At 39.3% G+C, this 22,676-nt stretch overlaps 1 protein-coding gene across 1 annotated transcript in view; it reads left to right on the top strand.

The window, feature by feature from the left end:
* The window catches only part of npr3 (natriuretic peptide receptor 3), a 32,381-nt gene extending 11,753 nt beyond the window's left edge, over nucleotides 1-20,628 (top strand). The window contains 7 exon segments of the mRNA XM_034090648.1: nucleotides 5,957-6,079; nucleotides 6,809-6,984; nucleotides 8,031-8,166; nucleotides 17,779-17,873; nucleotides 17,972-18,089; nucleotides 18,186-18,270; nucleotides 19,156-20,628. Coding sequence (XP_033946539.1) covers nucleotides 5,957-6,079; nucleotides 6,809-6,984; nucleotides 8,031-8,166; nucleotides 17,779-17,873; nucleotides 17,972-18,089; nucleotides 18,186-18,270; nucleotides 19,156-19,267 — 845 coding nt within the window. The 3' untranslated portion in view covers nucleotides 19,268-20,628.
* Nucleotides 20,629-22,676: the final 2,048 nt, after the last annotated feature.

The raw sequence follows: 22,676 nt of genomic DNA on the forward strand, positions 1-22,676 counted from the left end.
ATACTGTAAATAACAACAACAACAACAACAACAACAACAACAACAACAGCAGCCACCATATCCAGCAGTCACTTTGTTCATAAAGAATATTCTGTCTGTGCTACTGAGACAGATGGATTTCAGAATGAATACTCTCTCGGACACAGGGGTCCCACAACATAAATCCTTGTTTTTAGAGTAATGGCATTACAAATATGCACAACAGACCCCTATTTGCATACGCTCTGGCTTTAGAAGTTGACTGCCAACACAGGGCACTTGAAATACACTGAGTTAATTTGTAACTAGCATCAGTGCCCTAGCAAAAAGGAAAATCCAGAAGTTTTTAAATATTGCTGGCTGTAAGCACTGCCCCATGGAATGGCCTGCAGAGCACACACAGGGCCAGTAGTGTGTGTAGAGCCCAGTGTAATTAAAGGGTGCTATAGTGCTGGCAGGACTGAGGTGAAGTTTGTCCCACTGACTCAAGGGATATTTCAGGAGGTGTGTTTAAGTGACAGAGTTGTGAGGAATGTTCCAGCAAGACTCTGAATCTTCCTTATTAACAGGGACGCTGGGGTTACTGTGTTTTCAATTGCAACCCTTGTTTGTGTAGCTACTTGTTTGTTGGTTTATTCATTTTTAATCACTGGGACACCAAAGGAAAAGTTTATATATACCCCAGGGAAACATTTCTGTACATTTAATATTTTTGGCTAACCGTTGCTCACTACATAACCTTCAATGATTATATGTGTTAAGATTCACACACATCGAGCTCCAATAAGAATAGCTTGCGCTCTGCTGGGATGTCATCACTGGTCAGACAGTTGGCAGGGCATCAGGCTCTGCTCACTCTGCCTGAAGCACATGGCTGAATAAAGGGAGAATTATACGGAGGGAATAAGTGCAGTCTATTCTTAACCGTTTTATTAACCCATATTGCAGACAGATTGTTATTATATATCTTTACTGACCAAGGACCATGCATAAAAATACATTAATCTCAAAGAGAAGAGATGCTTTATGCCACATTATAGCTAAAAGCTCATTTCCGACTGCAGTCCAGGTACACATAACAATCAACACACATTAAATACATCATTTAATTTCATAATGCCTATCACACTAACACATACAACATATTAAATACATAATAATAATTACATATAGTTCTACAATTCCCTAAAACTAACATCTCAAATAATTGCAAAATGACTGGTTGCTCAAAGTCTTTGTTTGTTTGCACGATAGGAAAAAGTGTGAAAATCAATGTCGGTTTAAAGATCTTCTGATACACACAAACCATTAAACTGAAATGAAAAACACATGTGCATATAGACAAAACATAGCACATTCAGGAAATATGACACAGCATCATTTTGGGAAAAACACTGCATATAGAAAATGTGAATCGCGTTGTGTTTCTCAAACTTTTTCATACCAAGGACCACTTAACCAATAAAAAAACACTCGCGGACACAAATATCAAAAAACACATCGTTTTTCTTGAACAGATTACAAATCGCCTGCAAATGGTACAAACAAGTGGCAACATGTGCGATGAAGGTGTTGCGCTGGGCTATATCATGCAATTGAAAGTGAAACTTAACCTCCCTCCATTGCGGAGATATTCCCGCGAGAGTGCGGAAAACTGAAATGTATTTATTTATTTCAAATGTGAAATGTTACCAATATACTCACGGACCACTAGGGGGCGCTCACGGACCGCCAGTGGTCCGCGGACCACACTTTGAGAAGCACTGCATCTATCCACAGGAAAATCAGCATCCCCAAATGAACACTGTCAGATTTGATTTCAACACTTTGACAGTGTCTATTATGGGTCCACACCACATAGAGTTAATTTAACTATTTTTAAAGAGTTGGTTTCTTAACACTATTCAGAGTAATTATTAACTCTATTTGGAGTTCAAATGTAACTCTTCGTAACACTAACCAGTTAGTTTTTCTCAACACTTGCATGATGTTAAATATTAACTCTCTCACAGAATAGTTTATTAACTATGAAAGTGTTACTCTTATATTAACACTATTGGGTGTAAATGAAGCTCTAATAAAGTATAAATATTACTAAAAAATAAAGTAGGCTAAAGTTGTTTGAAACAAGATTTATTTTCAAACATTCGCACCAAAAAATACACAGCAATATGGAACAATATGCTCTCTCATTTCATTCTATGAGAGGATAACAGTTGAATCTGATGAAATGGAGGAAGATGGTGATGGTGTAGGTTCGGCAATGAAGCTGGTGATGCTGTAAGATCGAGCATTAGGCGCTTTCACACCGCAGTACTTTTCCCACAAAGGTTCATCAGAACTTAGTTCATGAGAACTTAGTTCATGAGAACCCTTTAGTTCTCATGAACTAAGTACAGATCGCGTTCACACCGGAATAAGTCCCTGAGGGAGGATTAGGCAAATGAAGCCGCTGACGTCACTTCTTCTTCTTCTGCTTTGGGTTTACTGGCAGGCCGCAAACAACTTCACGGCGTATACTGCCAACCGGAGTCCCCGGCTGGAAGTCCCCGGAGTTGGGGAAGCCTTCCGAGTAAATCGCCAGAAACGCTGACACCTCCTCATCTCCACCGCTCCCATGTTTTCGTTTGTGTTGCCATAAGTTAGTCTCTCTGCGTTTCTGCGCTGGGCTAATGCTAATGCTAATAATGCTAATGCGAGGAAAATAAAATGGCGGCTTCACAACACTTTCTGGGAGTTTTACGGGGCGTGGTTTGCAATCCGCCCAGCCAATCAGAAATAGGAACCTTTTTCTCCCACGAAAGTCCCTGCTCTCTAGCAGGGACGGAAAAGGAACTAATTTGAGTTCCAGCTCTTTTTGGTGTGAACGCAACATTTTGGAACTAAAGTGGGAAAAGTACTGCGGTGTGAACGCGCCTATTGAAGCTGGTGATGCTGTTAGGTCCAGCAACACTGATGAGTCTGCTACCAAATTTATCTCGAGATATAAAAATTGACACAGGAGAATAAAAGAAGAATAAAAAAAAGTGTTAAGGTGTCATCATGTGATTAAAAGAAGAAAGAAAACTATTTCCTAAAAATCAATTGGTACAGTATGAGAAAGTATCAGTTGTATACATGCAAACATATTGATGCATGCATATTAAACCAAGACTGAGTCAAATCTTCCAAACCTTTATTTAACAACCGTACCTGTTACTGGATACTGGCGGTATCCAACCTTGAAGTTTCGGACCCCGGATTTAATCAGTTCATCAAATATGTCTGAATCAACCTCAGTATCTGATGTATCCGTCAGATTGAGCAGGCCTTCAGTTAGAAGTTGAGACTCCAGACTACATTTGTCTGTAACTGGGAGATATACAATACCATGTCATTTAGACTTCCAAATTGACCTTTTTTAATGACTTACGTTTACAATTATAACATAGATACAAACCTTCTTGAAGAAACTGGAGAAAATCAAAGTTTTCATCAATTTGTGGAACTTTAATGTATTTCTGGACTCCTCCATATCCCACCTTTGCCAGCATTTTCTGTATACATTTTAGTAAGCTAATAAGAAGTAGATTTCTACACAATTGTATGTAATTAAAATGAATAAATGAACAATCATTGTTAGACATCACATAAATTATATCACATATAAATCTTACCACAAGAATTGCGAAGAGAAGATATAAATTAATCTGCCGTTTTCAAAAGCAACCTTAGACACAAACAAGCTTTTGTTATTTTTATACAAAAGACAGCACCTAAAAATGTAAGATGTCACACAAAATAATTGAATACTCTTAAGTACAACACTGTAGGTGATCTATGCAAGAGATATGCATCAGGCGTTGTGTCCTTGGGCAAGACACTTCACCCGAATTTGCTCCTGTGGGTATTGTCCACAGTAAGGCAAGGCAAGGCAAGTTTATTTAGATAGCACTTTTCAACACAAGGCAATTCAAAGTGCTTTACAAAAAAAAAAAAACGAAAGACATTAAGAAAATGGCATTTAAAATCAGTCGATGACCATTACATGTATGATCTGTATGTGTGTATTTGTAAAGCGCTTTGAGAGTCAGTGATAAAGCGCTATAATAAATATAATGATTATTATTATTATTATTATTATTATTATTATTATTATAACATAGGTAATAAAGCAATGCCAAATTGAATGTAGAACACCTAAAAGAAAAATATAGCTCAATCATTGTAAACAAGCTGTAATGATGTGACGATAAATTATTCGCCACCTTTTCTAAATGGTCTAGTAAAATAACTGTACGCTTTGATGTATCGATTCATATTGACACACGTTGCGTTTCGGTGTTGTCTGACCAACCAAAAAGACGAGAGAAGCAACCAGGGCAGATGCACCAGTAACCATGCCCGGCGCCGTGGCCAGGCCCTCCCATTTGACATTCCTGCCCTCCCCCAATAAACACGTTTTTTATTATTTATAACATTTAAAAAATATATATTTTTTAATTGTTTTAATTATAAATAAACTGAACTTTTATACTACGATGTATGTGATGTCAGATAGTAACTAAAAAATTGCAGGCTACGTCAAATAAATGCATGTGTCTGTTGTGATTTGTGATTCGTCCACATTTAGACCAATCACAGCGTCACACTCTGCCGCCTATTCTGGATTTGTTTATTGTGCATTCTGTAGACTCCCATTTCTGTTTGAATTACAAAATGGACATCAGAAATTGGCTTAAAAGGTCTAAGGATTTATTAAAACGAATTAGCGATGAAAGAACTGCAGCCGTATTACTACACTCTGGTACTTCTTCTTTTACTGAAGTGAGTACTCCTCCCACATCTTGCTGAGATAAATATGGTAAAAAAAAACGGAGGATCAGCGTGACACACGTGCTGGCCCACCTTAAAGTCAGTCCCCCTAGCGTGAGCCATTATTATCACTTCCTTTATGGAAGGTAGCAGCGATAACAACACACTTCTGTTGCTTGCCACTCACACACCAGTTTAATAAAATCATATTGACTGCCTAGCTGTAACACATGCTCTCTCCGGGGGTCAACTAGGGTTTACAGAGCACTGCCAGATACAATGATGACATTAGAAATATTAAGCCTTAATAATGCATGATAGTGTCCTATGCATGTGCATAGTGCACTATAGACATGATCTTCAAACGGTGTGGAGGGGGATTAAATCCCTAACCAGCCAAAATCATGTTAAAATAACCCTGAGAACTATTCATATCCAGAGACGTCAGTAATGAACAGAAGAAAATTCTGAAAATATTCCCTCAATGATAATATGAAAACGTTGCTCTGCGTCAGCCAATCGGCTTGCTACCCCATCACTGAGTGGGACCCCTCAAAAACACGCCTGTTTGCTATCCTGGCTCTTAAATGGTGGAATGAGCTCCCCATTGACATCAGGACAGCAGAACAAATGCATATCTTCCGTCAGAAACTGAAAACGCATCTATTTTAATTGTACATGGGCAAAAAATGTATTAAAAAAATGTAGCACTTTAAAACGTTAATTTAGGGCCTAGCTAATTCACCAGCACTTCCTATGGTATGAATTGCTTGGAGTGAATATATCTGCACTTTCCTTGTTGTTCGGAGTTTGAATCTTCATGGTGTTATGGCACTTATTGTAGTCGCTTGGGATAATGTAATTGAATTTTTTTTTATTTGATTTGATATACTTTATTAATCCCCGTGGGGAAATTGTTTCTCTGCATTTGACCCATCCTAGTGTTAGGAGCAGTGGGCTGCCATTTTGAACGGCGCCCGGGGAGCAGTGTGAGGAACGGTGCCTTGCTCAGGGATACCTCGGTAGCACTTGGTCTTGCCGGGACTTGAACTGGTGACCTTCCAGTTGCCAAGCCAAGTCCCAATTGACTTCGCCACCACCGCCCAAGAATGAACATTCTTATTGAGATGGTATTTGAAGGCAAACTGTGTGTGTTTGATAACTGTGTGTGTTCCTCCTGCAGTGGTGATCATGTGCATGGGGGCGGACCGGATCAGAGAGGTCATGCTGGCTGCTCACAGGCGCCGGCTCACCAACGGCAGCTACATGTTCTTCAATGTGGAACTCTTCAATGCCTCCTCTTATGGTAAAGCTCACATCCCATCACTTTAAATGTGTTTTTAAAAACTGATATAATGATAAATATCCAACTGAATTATTTAAAACGTTCTAAAGTCTAAATATGTGAATCAGCTCTCTATTTATCTACTGTGCAGAATATTTGTAATTGTTTACATTAGATTTGAAGGGTTTAGATTTGAATCATGAGTATCAATGTGAGGGTGTCACAGATATGGGGTAAAAGGTAGTCGTTTCTTCAAGAGTTGCTAGAAACCAAACCAGAGCTAAAAGTAGAGTGGATTTATAAATTAGACATTCACCAAGTAGGAATTTTGAAATCAATGATAATATTGCTTTTTCATCATGCAACCATAGCGTTACATGCTCTGTATTTCTACAAGGAATGGAAAGGAGACATGTTACATGCCCATGGACCCTCCAAGCTTCTATTTTACACAATGCTAGTTAACATGCCATTTGTGCAAAGCAACATTTTAATGAAAGTAAACCTGATAGAAACAGTTTGATTATTTAAAATCAGCTATTTTTGGTTGTGTAATATGTTTTGGATTCGGCTGTACTATTGTGTTTATTTTCATTTGTATTATTGTATAACCTGTGTCCAGTTAGCCTCTCAGCTCAGAGAGCCATGCCCTGACTTATTAAATCAGTATTCACAATATGATTTTGACCAAACTTTAATATTTAACAGTATTCTCTGGAAAATGTTCTGTCCCTGTTATTTCAATTCTAGGAAATGGCTCGTGGAAGCGTGGAGATAAATATGACAGCGATGCGAGGCAGGCCTATGCCTCCCTGAACACTGTGACTCTGCTCAGGACCGTCAAGCCTGAGTTTGAAAAGTTCTCCATGGAAATGAAGAAGTCCGTGGAAAAATCTGGGTTTCATGGCTGCAAAGACTGTGGGAGTGTACGTACGACTGTTTCTCTTTTGGTATCTCTCTGAAGTGACCAAAGTATGATGCATTTGCAGATGCTGATAAGTGATAACCTAATATAGTATATATATATATATACAGTAAACAGTATATAAACTTAAATTATCTCAATATATATCAATAAGGCTGCAACTATGACTTTATAAAACAATATTAATAATCAACAAAATCCTAAATGTACATGAATAAATTATAGCTTCTGAATGAATGACCTTTAATCATACACAGACACCTCAAAAACCTTTTGCCAAATATGATTTCATCTGTCTTCATCCTGACTGCCTGATCATCTCTCTGTTCTGAGCCTGCAAAAGAAAAGACAAATGTGCTCACAAATGAGATTTGAAACTATCATAGAAATAGGTGTTGGGGTTATGGCGGATACAGAGTCAGGAGGTACAGGATGAACTGCCTTGGTCACAGTTTGTTTTCTCATTCTCATTTAATGTCAGCTTAGAAACCACTCTTCAATGGTTCAGTGGTGTAAAGTACTACTAATATTCTACTTCACTACAGTTCAGAGGTACATGGTGTACTTTTCCTCCACTACATGTATTTAGTACCTTTAGTTACTTCACAGATCTGGATGAATGATGTGAAATATAACCAAGTGTTGAATCAGACATTAGTTCCACCTGGAGTAAATCCACCAGCTACCCTGCAGTCTACAAAGTCATTCAGACTAGCTGCACCTTCACCAGCTTTGAGAACACTTTCATGATCAATCATTATAAAACATATCATATATATTATTCTGAAATGGACCAATCTGCACAATGACTACTTTTACTGTCGCTACTTTCACTATATTTAGATGAGAATACTTTTCTGATTTTACTTGAGTAACCATTTTTAATGCATGACTTTTACTGTAACAGAGTATTACTTGACTCTTGTAGTTCTACTTTTACTTTAGTACACGGTCTGAGTACTTCTCCCACCTCTGCATGTTTTATTTTCTTATAACAGAAAGAATGTATGCAGTGTAGTTTCAATCAGACTGTTTGTTCCATTTCAGGTCAACATGTTTGTGGAGGGGTTCCATGATGCCATGCTGCTGTATGCCATCGCCTTGCATGAAGCCATGAAGAATGGATACAGTAAGAAGAATGGAACGGAGATCACCTCTCACATGTGGAACAGAACTTTTGAAGGTCAGACACACTGCTCACCAGTGTTTGGGTAGTCACTCAGAACAAGTAATGCATTACACATTACTGGTTACTTTAAAGGTCTCCTATCATGCAAAACGCACTTTTTTATGTCTTTTATACATAAATATGTGTCCCCGGTAGGGATGGGTATCGTTAGGATTTTATCGATACCGGTACTGCTTATCGGTATTTTTTGATACTCTTATCGATACTTTTCAATAATTTGGTGCTCAAAATTATAGACATGAATACAAGATGTGAAGATTAAACAGTCATGTTATTGTAATTTGCTTGCAGAATAACTGTATAACTTATACATTAGCTTCTCAGAAGCAGACACAAATAAATAAAATAACTGAAAGGGGCCTGGCTCGCCCTATCATGCTTGTTGGGGTTTTCCCTCAGACAGAGGATGAAAAGAGGCATTTTTTAACATTTGTAAATCAGTTACATCTTCATCCAGACATTTCAAACTGACAACCTAGCTCGACAAGAGATCCTTCAAACATTACCTACAGTGACATCATGCAAAACTGTGATATGAAGAAATTGGTAAAAAGGCTAAGATGGCAAAAAGATAAAGGCGAGTACTTATATTATTCTGGATTGTACTTTTAAATCATCACAAAATAAATGATGTGCTGAACTGAAACACGTCAAAATGTGTCTGAAGGTTTAAACATGGAACAAAGTATTTGAGCTTAAAATATGTCAATTCCTAGAAAACGACCAACTATTGCTGAACCATACATTGAAACGTTGACCTTTAACAACATTTAAATGCAGTTTTCCAATTCACAATGACATCTGTACGTTTAACTGGTTTATAAAGCATTCAATGAAAGGCCAAATTATTATAGGTGTAGGAGCTCACATTCAGGGGCGCCGCCAGGGATTTTGGGTCCCATGAAAAGATATCACATTGGGCCCCACCACCAGGCCCAGGCCACGCCAACCAAGCACAATGCTGTAACCACACCTCCAGAACCCACCCACTCATGTATGCTTTAAATAACTCTACCTGTACAGGCTTGCATCTATCTTGTAGTCCAATACTAACTGCACAATATTTACTGACACTGAGCGGTGCACATACAGTATAACACTGTGCAGACGTGCAACATTCTTCTGCAGTAGAATTCACTATTTGATGTAACAGTAACATTCCTGACAATAGACCTCAATAGTCATCTTTTATGGTGTACATGCCTTTTAATAACATTTTTGAATGGAACATTCAAAAATCAAAATAAATATAACTTAAATATACATGACCTCTTAAATTAATATAAAGTGAACATTAACACCAATATTATCTTTTATAAAATGCTAAAACAAAAGAAATAACATAATCAGCAGATTTTATTAAATATACCAACTACAGAATAATCGGGTATTAAATAGTAAACGGACAACAACACGAAAATGGAAGTGAAAAGGCCTGATGGTGTCAGAGCCTATTACCTGTTCTCAGTCTTTTTCTCATCATGCATCTTGTGTGTAGTGATCTAATATCGTTACCATAGCCTTGCCCTTTAACAGTTATTACGAGCCCTGGCTCAGCCTTACTCACCAAGAGCCCAGCGCCTAGCCTTCTTACAGGCAAAGTCACTGATCAAGTCCTTGAAGTCCAGCTTTCTAGCCAACTGGCTTTCAATGGACAGCATGGCAAGACTGCAAAGCCTTATGGGGGACAGGGCTGCTGAGCCTAGAGATGGATCTGTTGGTCCTGGCACCAGGGGGAGGGACAACTGATTTAGTATGAATAGCTGCTAAAAATGTACCTGCATTTATTAAATGTCAGCTAAAAGAGGAGTGAAATGAAAAACCTCTGAATTTTCTGTGAAGATATTAACAGTACTTAATGTCAGCAAAACATTACAATTATTATTTACAATGGACTACGCTTAGCTAACAGACTAATTTCCACCACTCATGGACCACACCCACCTTTTCTTTTGAAAAACTGGGTGACATACTGTCGCCCTTTAGTCCCTCTCTCTCGTCTTTCTCTCCTTTCTTTTCTCTTTTGAAAGCCTGACTTTGTTAGTCGTGGAGACATCGTACACACGTAAGTACTAGCATCCCTGCTCCTAACATGCTCTCTCTCTCTCTCTCTGCTGCTAGAAAGTGCGGTGCCGCACAGCGTTTGGAGACAGGACCAAACCATTACATGTAAATAGATGGGGGTGTTCGATGCTTTGGATAATTAACTTTTGGAAGAAAATAAGTGAAATGAATCGTAAGTTTAGTGAGTACATCATCAATATGATGTTATATTAATGTTAATTATTGATGATTGATGAAAGGTTACTTAAACATTTTTTGTTAATGTTCTAAAAATATTTGGGGCCCTTGTCAGTCACGGGCCCTTAGAATCGTCCTAACTTTTCACCCCCTTACGGCGCCCCTGCTCACATTAATACACTGTCAGTGTTATAAAGTAAAAAAAGACAAGGCGATGTGCCTGCAAGACTTCACTCAGGTAAACCAAACATATTACCCGTGCGCAGCAGCTAACCTGCCCGCGAGCCTTCGCTCAGGTCACATTTACACACGGCGCGGCTGAAGCCCGCTAGCACTATTAGCACTAGCAGTATCGCTAGCAGCCACATTGTTTAGGCTGTCAAATACGCTGCACCGTTTTAGATTCAATGAGTGTCTCGTTTGCAAATGCTTCATTAAGTTGCTTGTGTTACCCCCTTTACAAGCAACTACACTGAACAAAAATATAAATGCAACACTTTTGTTTTTGCTCCCATTTTTCATGAGATGAACTCAAAGATCTAAAACATTTTCTATAAACACAAAATAACCATTTCTCTCAAATATTGTTCACAAATCTGAAAACATCTGTGATAGTGAGCACTTCTCCTTTGCCGAGATAATCCATCCCACCTCACAGGTGTGGCATATCAAGATGCTGATTAGACAGCATGATTATTGCACAGGTGTGCCTTAGGCTGGCCACAGTAAAAGGCCACTCTAAAATGTTCGTAATATGGGCCCTTTCTCATTTCATCAAATCCCCCTCCTCGACTCCTCGGTCCTCCAGTAGTGACCCGGAAATGAATTTCAGCGCGCCATGTTGAAGGACATCTAATTTCTCTAAATGCACTTCGAGGACCGAGCATCGAGCATCGAGGATGCTCTCTGGAGGAGCTATAATAAGGTCTTGGCAAAATGGCTTTGAGCTGGTTTAAAAACTATCTATCTGAAAGAACTCAGTGTGTCTCAGTAGAAGATTATACCTCAGCTGCTCTTACTGTAAACAAAGGTGTTCCACAAGGTTCTATTTTGGCCCCGGTCGTATTCTCCATCTTTATAAATGAACTAGGAAATGGGATAAACCCAGCACGGTTTCATTTATACGTCGATGATACAGTTGTTTACACAGTGGCTTCCTCTTTAACTCAGGCCATAGAGCTTCTACAGGATGCTTTTAATACACTGCAACACTCCTTGCTAAGGCTAAGACTGGTCCTTAATGCAAAAAATACCAAGTACATGACCTTCTCTCGCTCTCGAGCTAATACAGCTGTCCCTCCGATTCTGACACTGGAAGGGACATGCCTTGACAAAGTAGCATCCTACAAATATCTGGGCATATGGATTGATGAAAAGATGGCCTTTGATGTTCATATTGGGAACCTACTGAGAAAACTTAGACCTAAACTGGGCTTTTTCTTTCGTTTAAGGAAATGTTTCCCGTCTGAAGCCAGGAAGAGAATTGTGCAGAGTTCCTTTCTGTCTGTATTAGACTATGGCGATGTGATCTATATGCATGCTTCTTCCTCCCTGCTTAAAAAGCTGGACTCTGCGTACCATACTGCTATACGTTTTGTAACGGGTGCAGGCTCTCGCACCCACCACTGCACTTTGTATCAGTCCTTAGGATGGTCCTCTCTGTACCAAAGAAGACAATGACATGTTGATTTTATCCTTAAGTCATTGCTAGGTAAGCTGCCCTTATATATCTCCAGACTTCTGTCCTTTTATACTTGCTTTTTTAATACCAGACGAGCAGCAAATGGGATGCTTTTAAATGTTCCTTTGATGCAGTCAGAGCTTGGTAAAGCTGCATTCTCCCACTATGCTCCCTTTTTATGGAATACGCTGCAAGTAAAACTTTGTCTAGAGGCACTTCCTACTGTAAATGCTTTTAAAGGTATGCTACGATTAGCCCTTCATGAAACATGTAGCTGTTTTACCTGATGCTATTGCTGATGTGATTATGCTTCTTGCCACTGCACAAATGGCCTTCTGTATTTATATTTGAATTGTATGTTTTTTTTGTTTAATGCCCTTGTTTTATGTTGAAACTTGTTGTGTGCCGTGTTGGTCAGGACTCCCTGGAAGAAGAGATCTTGTATCTCAATGGGACATTCCTGGATAAATAAAGGATAAATAAATAAAATAAAAATAAATAACCGAGGATACAGTGATGGTTCCTCCACGGTCCTCCACGGCTCCTTTGTGGATGCATTTCCGGGAACAGAGATGTTTCAAAGAGTCGTGACGCACGGCCGGACTTATCTCAGCCAATGACAGCTCTGCATGCATCCCCTGGATATTATTTTATTAACTGCTTTCATCGCGATGCGATGTTTACAGTGAGAACAGCTGTGAGGTCCGTACAGAAAGCAGAGCTGTGTGCATATCACTCAGTATAACAGACCTACATTACTCTCTGTATTTGTATGCTGTAGTTTAGTAGATATCTACAAACAAAGAGTCGATATTTTTCTAAGACCATTTAGTGCTTCACATAATAAAATACCCAACGGCTGTAGCCTGATTTAGGAGCTGTATGTGCGTGTGTGTGGTACAGTGAGGTGTGTGTGGTACAGTGTGTGCGTGATGCAGCGGACAGACAGGTCTCAGTTGTTTTGGTGTCCTCTGCTTACTTTCAATACTTGTAAATAAAACTTTTGGCCTGTAATTTATTTTCCTCATTGTAGCGACCAGAGAGGGCAGAGGGGGGGGGGGATATATCCAGTCTCTGATAGTGGTACGTTATTATGAGAGTGCTCTGTTTGATTCTGAAATTATATATATTATATAAATATATAGCCTATATAAATATATGTCCGCATGCAGGGACGTGCACAGACATTTGGAGGGGCTATTGCTCTAAACGGGAAAAAGGGCCTCCCCCCGAAAAAAAACATAAGACCTTTTGAAGATTGTAACCAAACGATTTTTACATCAACTAAATTGAACAGTAATTCATAACTCATAACAAAATAAGATAAGGCGACAACTTGCATTCGGTGACTTGATTTAAAAAATGTTTTGCGGTCCATATCTCATTAAAATATCTAATGTTAGGAACTATTAAAGACAAAATGGGGACAATTCTGTTCTAATGTAGTTTGACCATTGTAACTGCTGCGCAGGACATACTGATAAAATAGGGCCTCTAACTAATTACCTAAAATAAACTCACTAATTAATTAAACCAGTTCAATACGCATTATTCTTATCATTCTTTATGAGCGCAGTGACGGTCTAATTAATCTAATTATTTATTTATTTAGTATTCTATAACTTAATAACCAGTGTTGGGACAGTAACGCGTTATTTTTGGCAGTAACTAGTACTCTAACGCATTACTTTTTAAATTCAGTAACTCAGTTACCGTTACTACATGGTGCATTACTCCGTTACTGCGTTAGTTTTTTTTATATAGTCAACAGCCAGGTGAACAGAGATGAGAACTGTACTTAAGTACAGTACTTGAGTAAATGTACTTAGATACTTCCTGTGTCACATGCGGAGACGGGCTGTGGGCGTGTTTGTGTTGTTTACTAACAAGACTATCATGGCGGCGGCGGCGGCGGAGCTCAAGTCTAGTTTCTCCACCTGGAGATATTCTCACTATTTCACTTTTGTCGAGCACAAAGAAAAGAGAGTTTCTGTTAAATGTAAGTTGTGTCCTGGCGGGTCAAAGAGCCTATCTACTGCCCAAACCAGTCATTCAAATCTCTTAAAACATCTGCAAAAACAACATGCTGGGACGAAGCTAGCTAAGACCGGCACAGACCCAGACTCAGCCGACACCACTCCACCTCCATCTCCACCTAAGCAACAGCGGCTGGATTTTAACCAAGGGACTGCTAGCCAGGGAAAAGTCGATAAAGCCATTGCACGGTATGTTGTAGAACACATGCAGGCTATTGCTACAGTGGAGTCACCCGCTTTCAGGGAGCTAGTTAGCATGATAGCATGTCCGGGCGACACACGGCATATGGGACGGAAAACTTTGTCCAACGACCTGGAGAAAGAATATACAACAATGGAAAGCCAGCTAATATCGATGCAATCCAGATTGCATATAATGCATGTCAAGTTGATCAACACATTGTATTATTCTCCAATGCAATAACAGTACTGAAATGAAGGCTATAAGGGCATTAATATAATGGGAGCCCTTTTTTTAAGTAACTAAAAAGTTACTTTTTACAGTAACGCATTACTTTATGGTGTAAGTAATCAGTAAAGTAACTGAGTTACTTTAGAAATGAAGTAACTAGTTACTGGTTTTCAGTAACTAGCACAACACTGTTAATAACAGAGATGGTCAAACTAAAGTGGTAGAGACATGGCAGAAATCCTACAATGAAACGGGACAGTGAACTGTTCACCCGTGAGAGGGCGATCAAGAAAAGAGCGAGCGGCCCCGTTGAGGGAGTTTACAGATGAAAAGACACAGAAAGACAGAAGCACAATAACAACAAGTAGGCTATATTTAGGTGTTTTTTTGTCAATAACCGACGGTATCAAGAGGAAGTAAAGTCCCCTGGTTTGTCCTTTATACCCTAACTGCCATGAGACAACTCAAAATCAAGTTTCCAAAATCCGACACTGAGGTGGTCTTAACGCACCGGCAGATGGCAGCGCTGACAAAGTGTGTTTCCCGCAGCGATACGCTACAATACTAATTGTGGGCTTATCATGTTGATTCGGCCACAACAGGAAAAAGAAAAACAAACTCTCGCTCTCTCCAGAGGGGCAGGTTAGCCAAAAAGGCCAAACGGGCCGTTGCCCGGGCAACATTAGCCCGTACCTGTGCACGTCCCTGTCCGCATGTGTAGCCTGTTATTGTCTCATTATACCGCACTGTCAATTAATTAAAAGTAAATATATAAGTGGTCATGAACACATCTGTCCATCAGACAGAGGGCTGCTGCCTCCTGTCATCATTAATGGACGTCTCTTTAAAATGACCGCTCAGAGGAGAGGAGTTCTCATTTCTCTGACCGCCTGCTGCTTCCCCTCTCTCTCCTCGGTTCCCCTCCTCGAGTCCTCTTCTCGCATCTCCTGCGGGCGGGACTAAGTCTCGAGGATAGGAGTCTAGGAGGGGAGTTAGAGAAATGAGAAAGGGCCATGGTCTGTGTTTACATTAGCAAGCATCGCTAACACTCATAGCTAACCTGTACTGGAGAGAGCATGTGGAAAAAAGCAGGAAATAATAAGGTTCTCACCTTGTGGGGAACCCAGAAGAGAGCTCCATACTGTTTCAGAAATAATGCTTGATGTGGTTTGGAACATATGGTGTTTAATCACGGCAGCGTTTAGCTGAGTTTCAGCCTTCTCTTCACAGACCTCTGTTTCTGCTCTTTGTTTGAACATCATGTTTTCTGGAGCTCAGTTTCCATCCCCCCGTTACCTGTATCTTGCTCAATATGTTTCGGAAGACGGCGATTCCACCGTGGAAACAGCAACATGTCCTCCATGATGTTTACTGCGACTGTTTATCTCTGCTATGAGACATTTGTTCTCCGTCTCCTCATCCTTGAAGTCACGAGTCTAGCGCAAACCAAAAGGGTTGTTTGATTTATTTTCTGTCCTCCTTTATGCAGATAGTCAAAAACCTTAAAGTCACGCAAGTAACGAGATCATTTCCTGCCTAGTAACTGTAATGCTGAATGTAATGTATTTGCGTTACATTACTGTATTACAGACAAATGTAATCAAATCAAATCAAGTTTTATTTATATAGCACATTTATAAACGATCTTTGGTCGAGCCAAAGTGCTGTACATATAATAAAAATAGCCTACAGTAGAGACACTTTACAGCAAATACAACAACACAGATTGTTCAGAATATCAGTATGAGAAAACGACACCCTCTATCCTTAGACCCTCTGTCCTTAGACCCTCTGTCCTCAGACCCTCTGTCCTCAGACCCTCACATCGTACAAGGAAAAACTTCCGGAGAAAACCCCCAGTTTAAAGGGAACATGGGAGAAACCTCAGGGAGAGCAGCAGAGGAGGGATCCCTCTCCCAGGACAGACAGACGTGCAATAGATGCCGTGTGTAAATCCAAGAGATAATACAGTTTACAGCATATAGACCGAATGTTAGGAAATGCATGTGTCTGTAATAAGAAGATGAATCCACGAGGATGTCAGCTACAATCCTGAGGAAGCCATCAGGGAAGCAGCATGACGGGACCCAAGGCAGGACCGCAGAGACAGGTTCAGCCACGACCCGAAGTCCACGACTTAATCCAGAACTCAGGATAGAGGATCCAGGACACAGGACTACAGCAAGAGGATCAGCCTCGACTCCGGATCCCGGCGTAGATATAGATACAAAACAAGAAGAAAGATTTGTCTGGGTTAATCGGAACAAGAGAATACACAGACACAGACAGAGAGGGAGAAGGTCATTGGATAAAAGTTATTCTTGATAACCATCTAGAAAGATCTCATGAACTTCCCCACTCAATCTATCAAGACCCGAGCAGTTCTATTAGATATAGGATAAGAAACAGAGATCAGATTAGCTGCTCACACAGGGTCACACCACACACACACACACACACACACACACACTTTAATCAGCAGGTGGCAGGAAAGAACGTCGAGAGCTTGGCTCGGGTCTTAAGGACTTTTACATGTATTTACTGACAAATAAAGTGTCCACACAGATATAGTGTTACTCAATGAACGTCTCACACACCTCTCTTCTTTCTTTCTCTCTCTCAACCACTCTCACTGATTACACATAAACACTGTGCTATTCCTTACACTACGTTTGCTACTGCTAACAAACTTCAGTATAAAAAACATGTAAATATGTGTATACATGCCTCATTTACCCCTTTATATTTATGTTTGTGTATATATACTTTAACTTTGAGTGTATAACTTTCCTGATATGTTTCCCCATATTTCCTACATCCATTTTGATATTAAAATCCCAGTTTAACTTCTAATAAAAATATTCCCTTTAGTTGTAAAATATTTGCAGGAAGGTTTCTTGGGAAATGAAGACTTGCATGGTTCCAATTCCACGTTACTACAAAACACTGTTTGGCTGGGACATTAACACAAATATGCCCCCAGCGACTGAAATAGGACAATAGCACCTGAGATAAGGACCCCACAGCAACAATATGTTGAATATAGTGTTATTACAGTCATTTCTTTTCAAATGATATGGAAAGCTTTTATCTGACAACTGGCCTTTATTTAGGAAAGTACTGATTTTGAGTATGAAAATGTAATTATCGTTTATAGTGGCAGGAATATTTAGTCCTCTATATATCGTGGGAGATTTGTTCACTGATATTCTAATTGTCTATGTGGTGATGAACAGGAATTGCTGGGCAGGTATCTATGGATGTCAATGGTGACAGAAATGGTGATTTCTCTCTGATGGCGATGACGAATGTTGACGCAGGAACATATGAGGTAAGAAGAAACTAAATTCCTTCTGAAATGCTCTCTAACAGTTAGCAGATGGTACGTGTGCTTCCAACTGGATGATCATATTGAATGCTAATTTACAGGTGGTTGCCAACTACTTTGGGGGAAATGGAACTTTCCAGCTGCTGCCTGCATTCAACTCTGAGCATTTCACCCTGAGAGGAAGACATAAAGCACAGCCAGAGATCCCAGACAAATCATGTAAATGAAAACAACTGTTACTTTGAAATGTGAGCCAGAATGTGCGCTAAGCATGATGGAGTTCATGTTTTTAACAATAACTGCTCTCCCAAACAGGCGGACTAGGAGTATCAGCTTTGACTGGAGTCATAGTGGGAGCTGTTCTGGGAACTGCATTGCTTATAGCATTCTACTTGTTCAGGTAACAGTAGTAGATGTGTACTGTATCTATGTATAAGCTCTAATCTGTCCAGGCAGCTCCGGTCAGCTGTCAATGAAAGAGGCCCTATTCTGCCTTTTGAGGTTCTCCCTCTCCTGTAGTGTGTTCTTTAGGGTTTTGTGCATGTCAAATCCCTGTGATCCCTCCAGAGGAAGTTTCTGTCCAACACCCCCCCCCCCCCCCCCCTCATGCCTGAACAACACCTCCATTGGACTCCTTTGTTTGCTAACACTCACGCTTCTATTGGCTAGCGCTCCAACACATTGTACGTGATAGGCTAAAGGGGGAGGGACATCTCTAAGTGGTTGACCAATCACAACAGAGCAGACCAGCTAACCAATCAGAGCAGACTGGTCTCTGGTTTCAGACAGAGGGTGAAAAGAGGTGCTGCAGCACAGGCAGTATGAGAAAAAGAAAGAGCTTTGTGAACATAACAGCATGCAGACGTGTCCCAGGCACAACATAAACATATGAATCTGAAAATGAGCAGGATATGGCCCGTTTAAACAACTCCACCTGACTCAAAGGCCTATAGATACTGTATAAACAGATACGTATATATACTATGTGTAATTTCCACATGGATTCTCGCAGCGCAGTATGGTGGCACATGTCAAAAAAATAGTTAAAAAAAACAAAATGCTGTTTAAAACACTTCAGAAAAACGTATTATGTTTGTTGTACAGTGCAAACTGCAATAAAACTCCAATCTGCCAGAAATACAAATAAGTAATTTTACTTTTACTGTAGACACAGAATCGTTGTACAATGCTGACAGTTTTAGACTCATGCTTTCAAGGTCGCTTTGTTTCCAAAAACGGGGTCAAACGAGATTGTTCCTTTTTAATATGATTCATTGTTCTGCAGAAAAAACTACAGGATTACTATTGAGCGTCGCACACAGGGTGAAGAGTGTGACACTGGGAAGCACCGGCAGCTACGAGAGGACTCCATCAGATCCAACTTCTCAGCAGCGTGATGCCAGCAGCAGAGAATCACTCCTGGATGTGACCAAAGACTTTGCAGTGGTCGTCAGTGGAGCCATGCTGTTAAAAATGAGACATTGTGTGTTTGTATCCTTTAATATTTGTTTGACTTATTGTAACTCAGGACAGTTGTAACAATCACAAAGCACCACTTACTCGGATCGTCCTGCATACAAAAGGTATATGATTGTATAGAAAGCTTTGGCCATAATATTTTTTAAAGATTTTTAAAGAATTTGTTGTTTAAATATTCAGATGGTGTTAGCATGACTGTGAACGATTGAGTGTATCTAACACTACACTTGCATACATTAATGATGGGGGAGGTCTGCTTTTGGCTCTCAGGTTGACAGGAATTGTACAGGCCTCATGTTTAAGGTTGGACCTATATGGATAGGAAATTAGCTACTGATATTAAGCTACTGATATTATAAGGTTTTCAGTGTACCATAACTCCAGCAGCCTCCGTGCAAATCCTTCCTACCTGAGCACATTGCTCCTAAAATCAGAAACACTGGGTCCTATTTAACCTCTTTTACTTTTGAAATGAGCTAATTTACAATGTTTTTAAATGTGTCTAATAAATTGAAATTGCTACCTGTTTAAAAGACTGTGGTGCTACTTTCTGATAAGGCATACTTCACAAAGATTTTTAAATTGTTAAATCATTTAATCGTGCTTTCTAGATCAGTAACACATCAGTAGTAAGAATGACTTGTGGTCATTCTGGCTACTTGGTTTTACCTTCATAGTGTTCTTTGATCATGTGACCTGTCTGACCTTGCTATGGTTTGCTCACCTGCTCATGTTTGTTCTGAGATCTTACCGATTACCTTCTCCAGTAAATGTTGCATAACCAAGAAACCATAGTAAGTAGTTTGAAAGACTCTTTTTGAAAGAGCTAGCTAAAAGCATGAAGCCAGTTTTCAAGTGAAAGAGCATAAACTCAAAGATGCTTATTGCTGACATACATTGATAAAGGATTAAGCAACACTACCAAAGACATACGTTCCAATTGGTATTCCCCTATCAGAAAGAGAATCTGAAATCATAAATACATTTCTGCAGTTTGATGCTCTTTCAATGATTTACTTCAACTTTACTGACTGCATGTAAGAATCATTTCAGTCTGCATTAAGTGACCTATAGCTCAGTCTGTCTTTACATTACTCAGGCAGGACTTAGGGGAGTTTCTTATACACGCAAAATAAAGAACTTGCTGGTTCAGTTTGTGTGTTGGGGAAATAAGCTGATTTCTTTATTACAGCTTAAAAAAACATTTTTATTCCGGAGGACCACATTCACGTGCTTTATTTTATAACTCTGTATATTACATGATAACTTTTAGTATCTGATAGGGTATAATGTATTTAAATTATTTTTGTTATTTAACATAAACATTTAAAAAAGTGTATATCTCGATATTGTGCAAGTAGATATGTTAATAAACATCATTTGGTTTCTATATTATGATTTCTCCTTCATATATTCAATTTCACCAACACTTCAGTTGTTCTCAATGACATCATGGTTATATCTTCCTAAGCTGTCAACATTCATATATATACTGTATATATCTGATATTAATCCAAGGCAGAGGCAATCATCTAATATAATACATTATTTTAAATATAGTACATTACATTGCATTTAGCTGACGCTTTTATCCAAAGCGACTTACAATAAGTGCATATATATATATAATAACTTCATAATTAACTACATCTGAAAGAAGAAGTCGAGGGCAAATAATTGCAAGTCTCTTCAGTGAGAATGTCACAAAATGATTTAAAAAGAAAAGCCAAATTCTGAAAAAAAATCTAAATAAAAAAAAAGAAGTGACATTTTGAAAGAAAAGTAACACTTTGAAAAAAAAAACAATCCTGAAAAAAAGGCACATTTTGAAGAAAGAACAGCCACATTCTGAGAAAAAAGGCATATCTGAGATGCATTGTGGGACATGTAGTTTATGGGCAACGTGCTTCTGTAAAGCGGCACTTAACCGTATAATAAAATTATTTGCAAGCTACAGAAAATGAAGTCACGGGCCGGATTTGGCTCCCGGGCCTTGAGTTTGACACCCCTGATTTAAGTAATACACTGCACATCAAAAGGGAGATGTGAAACTGAATTAGACACAGACATACCACATGCCATAGCAACAAATATGCACTAAATCACACTCATTGACCTACTTCTTGGGAATTCAAATGAAAAGTAACTGAACTTTGAACAAATATGAACTTTGTGGCAAAAATCTGCTCGCATACTCAAATAACTGTTGGAGAAATGGGGGTGCGCAAATTGGCAACCATATGCATACACACTTTGGAAGAATTTAGGAAGAGGTGTTTGAGTCCCTTAAAGAAGTGTCCTGCCACAAAAAGAATGAATAAAAAGGTGGTATTACTGGGAGTAATACATGAAAGCAGTGATGGCTACAGGGTGTCATCGTGACATGTGGGGGTTTCTCTACTACATGTTTTAACTAGACCAGTAAACATGCAAATTACCCTATTCATTAGTTTCATGATAATGTCAGGAATTTGAGAAGCAACACTGAACAAATACTAGTACTCCATACACTAATCGAGGATTTAATAATTAAGAATAAAACATGTATATTTACAATTGCAAAGGTTACAATTACAGGAGTTGATTGTCAGCATAAGAGATGGGAGGAACACAAGGTGAACTGTGTAGATCATTTCGATGTTAGGTGTTACCTTTCCTGCCTATCATGTTATTAATGAGAGTATTGAACAGCCTGTCCTCCTACAAAAAACGACCATATAGGCCGATTGTTCATGCCCTTATTACGACTCAAAGACACGTTTTAAAGTGTATGTTGTTTCTTACACGACCACTAGAGGTGCTCTAGTGCTCTCATATGGGTCTAGTCTCTTTATTTCCACCTCAAAATGCACCAGATTGATGCATTTAAGTCCAACATTTAAGAAAAAAACTTACCGGGGGGAGCATGCCCACTTAAAATATGTTCACATAGGTTCCTAAATAGATTTGCACATTTTTAAAAATAGTAACCCATGTCCATGTTTATTTTTGGGTAGTATATTTAGAGGGCTATCACTACGGGCAGCAACGCTGTAACAATTGACAAATAGATCCAGAAAAATGGTACAAAAAACTGGTAGTGGCCTGGCTGGGTGTATAATTCCCGGCCTGACTTATTGTCCCAGTCCGGCCCTGCATGCTGGCTATTGTGTGTTTCGCAACATGTTCTATGGCACGTCTCTTTATAATACGTTTTCGTATTTCCCACAATTAGAAGTTGCCAGTATTAAACTGTGTACACCCTGGAGATTTAGGGGATACGAACCACAGTGGTGTTATCACATTTAAAACATATAATTAATAAATGGGTGAATTAATATACCCACA

This window comes from Pseudochaenichthys georgianus, chromosome 9 (assembly GCF_902827115.2).
Source record: "Pseudochaenichthys georgianus chromosome 9, fPseGeo1.2, whole genome shotgun sequence".
NCBI lineage: Eukaryota > Metazoa > Chordata > Actinopteri > Perciformes > Channichthyidae > Pseudochaenichthys > Pseudochaenichthys georgianus.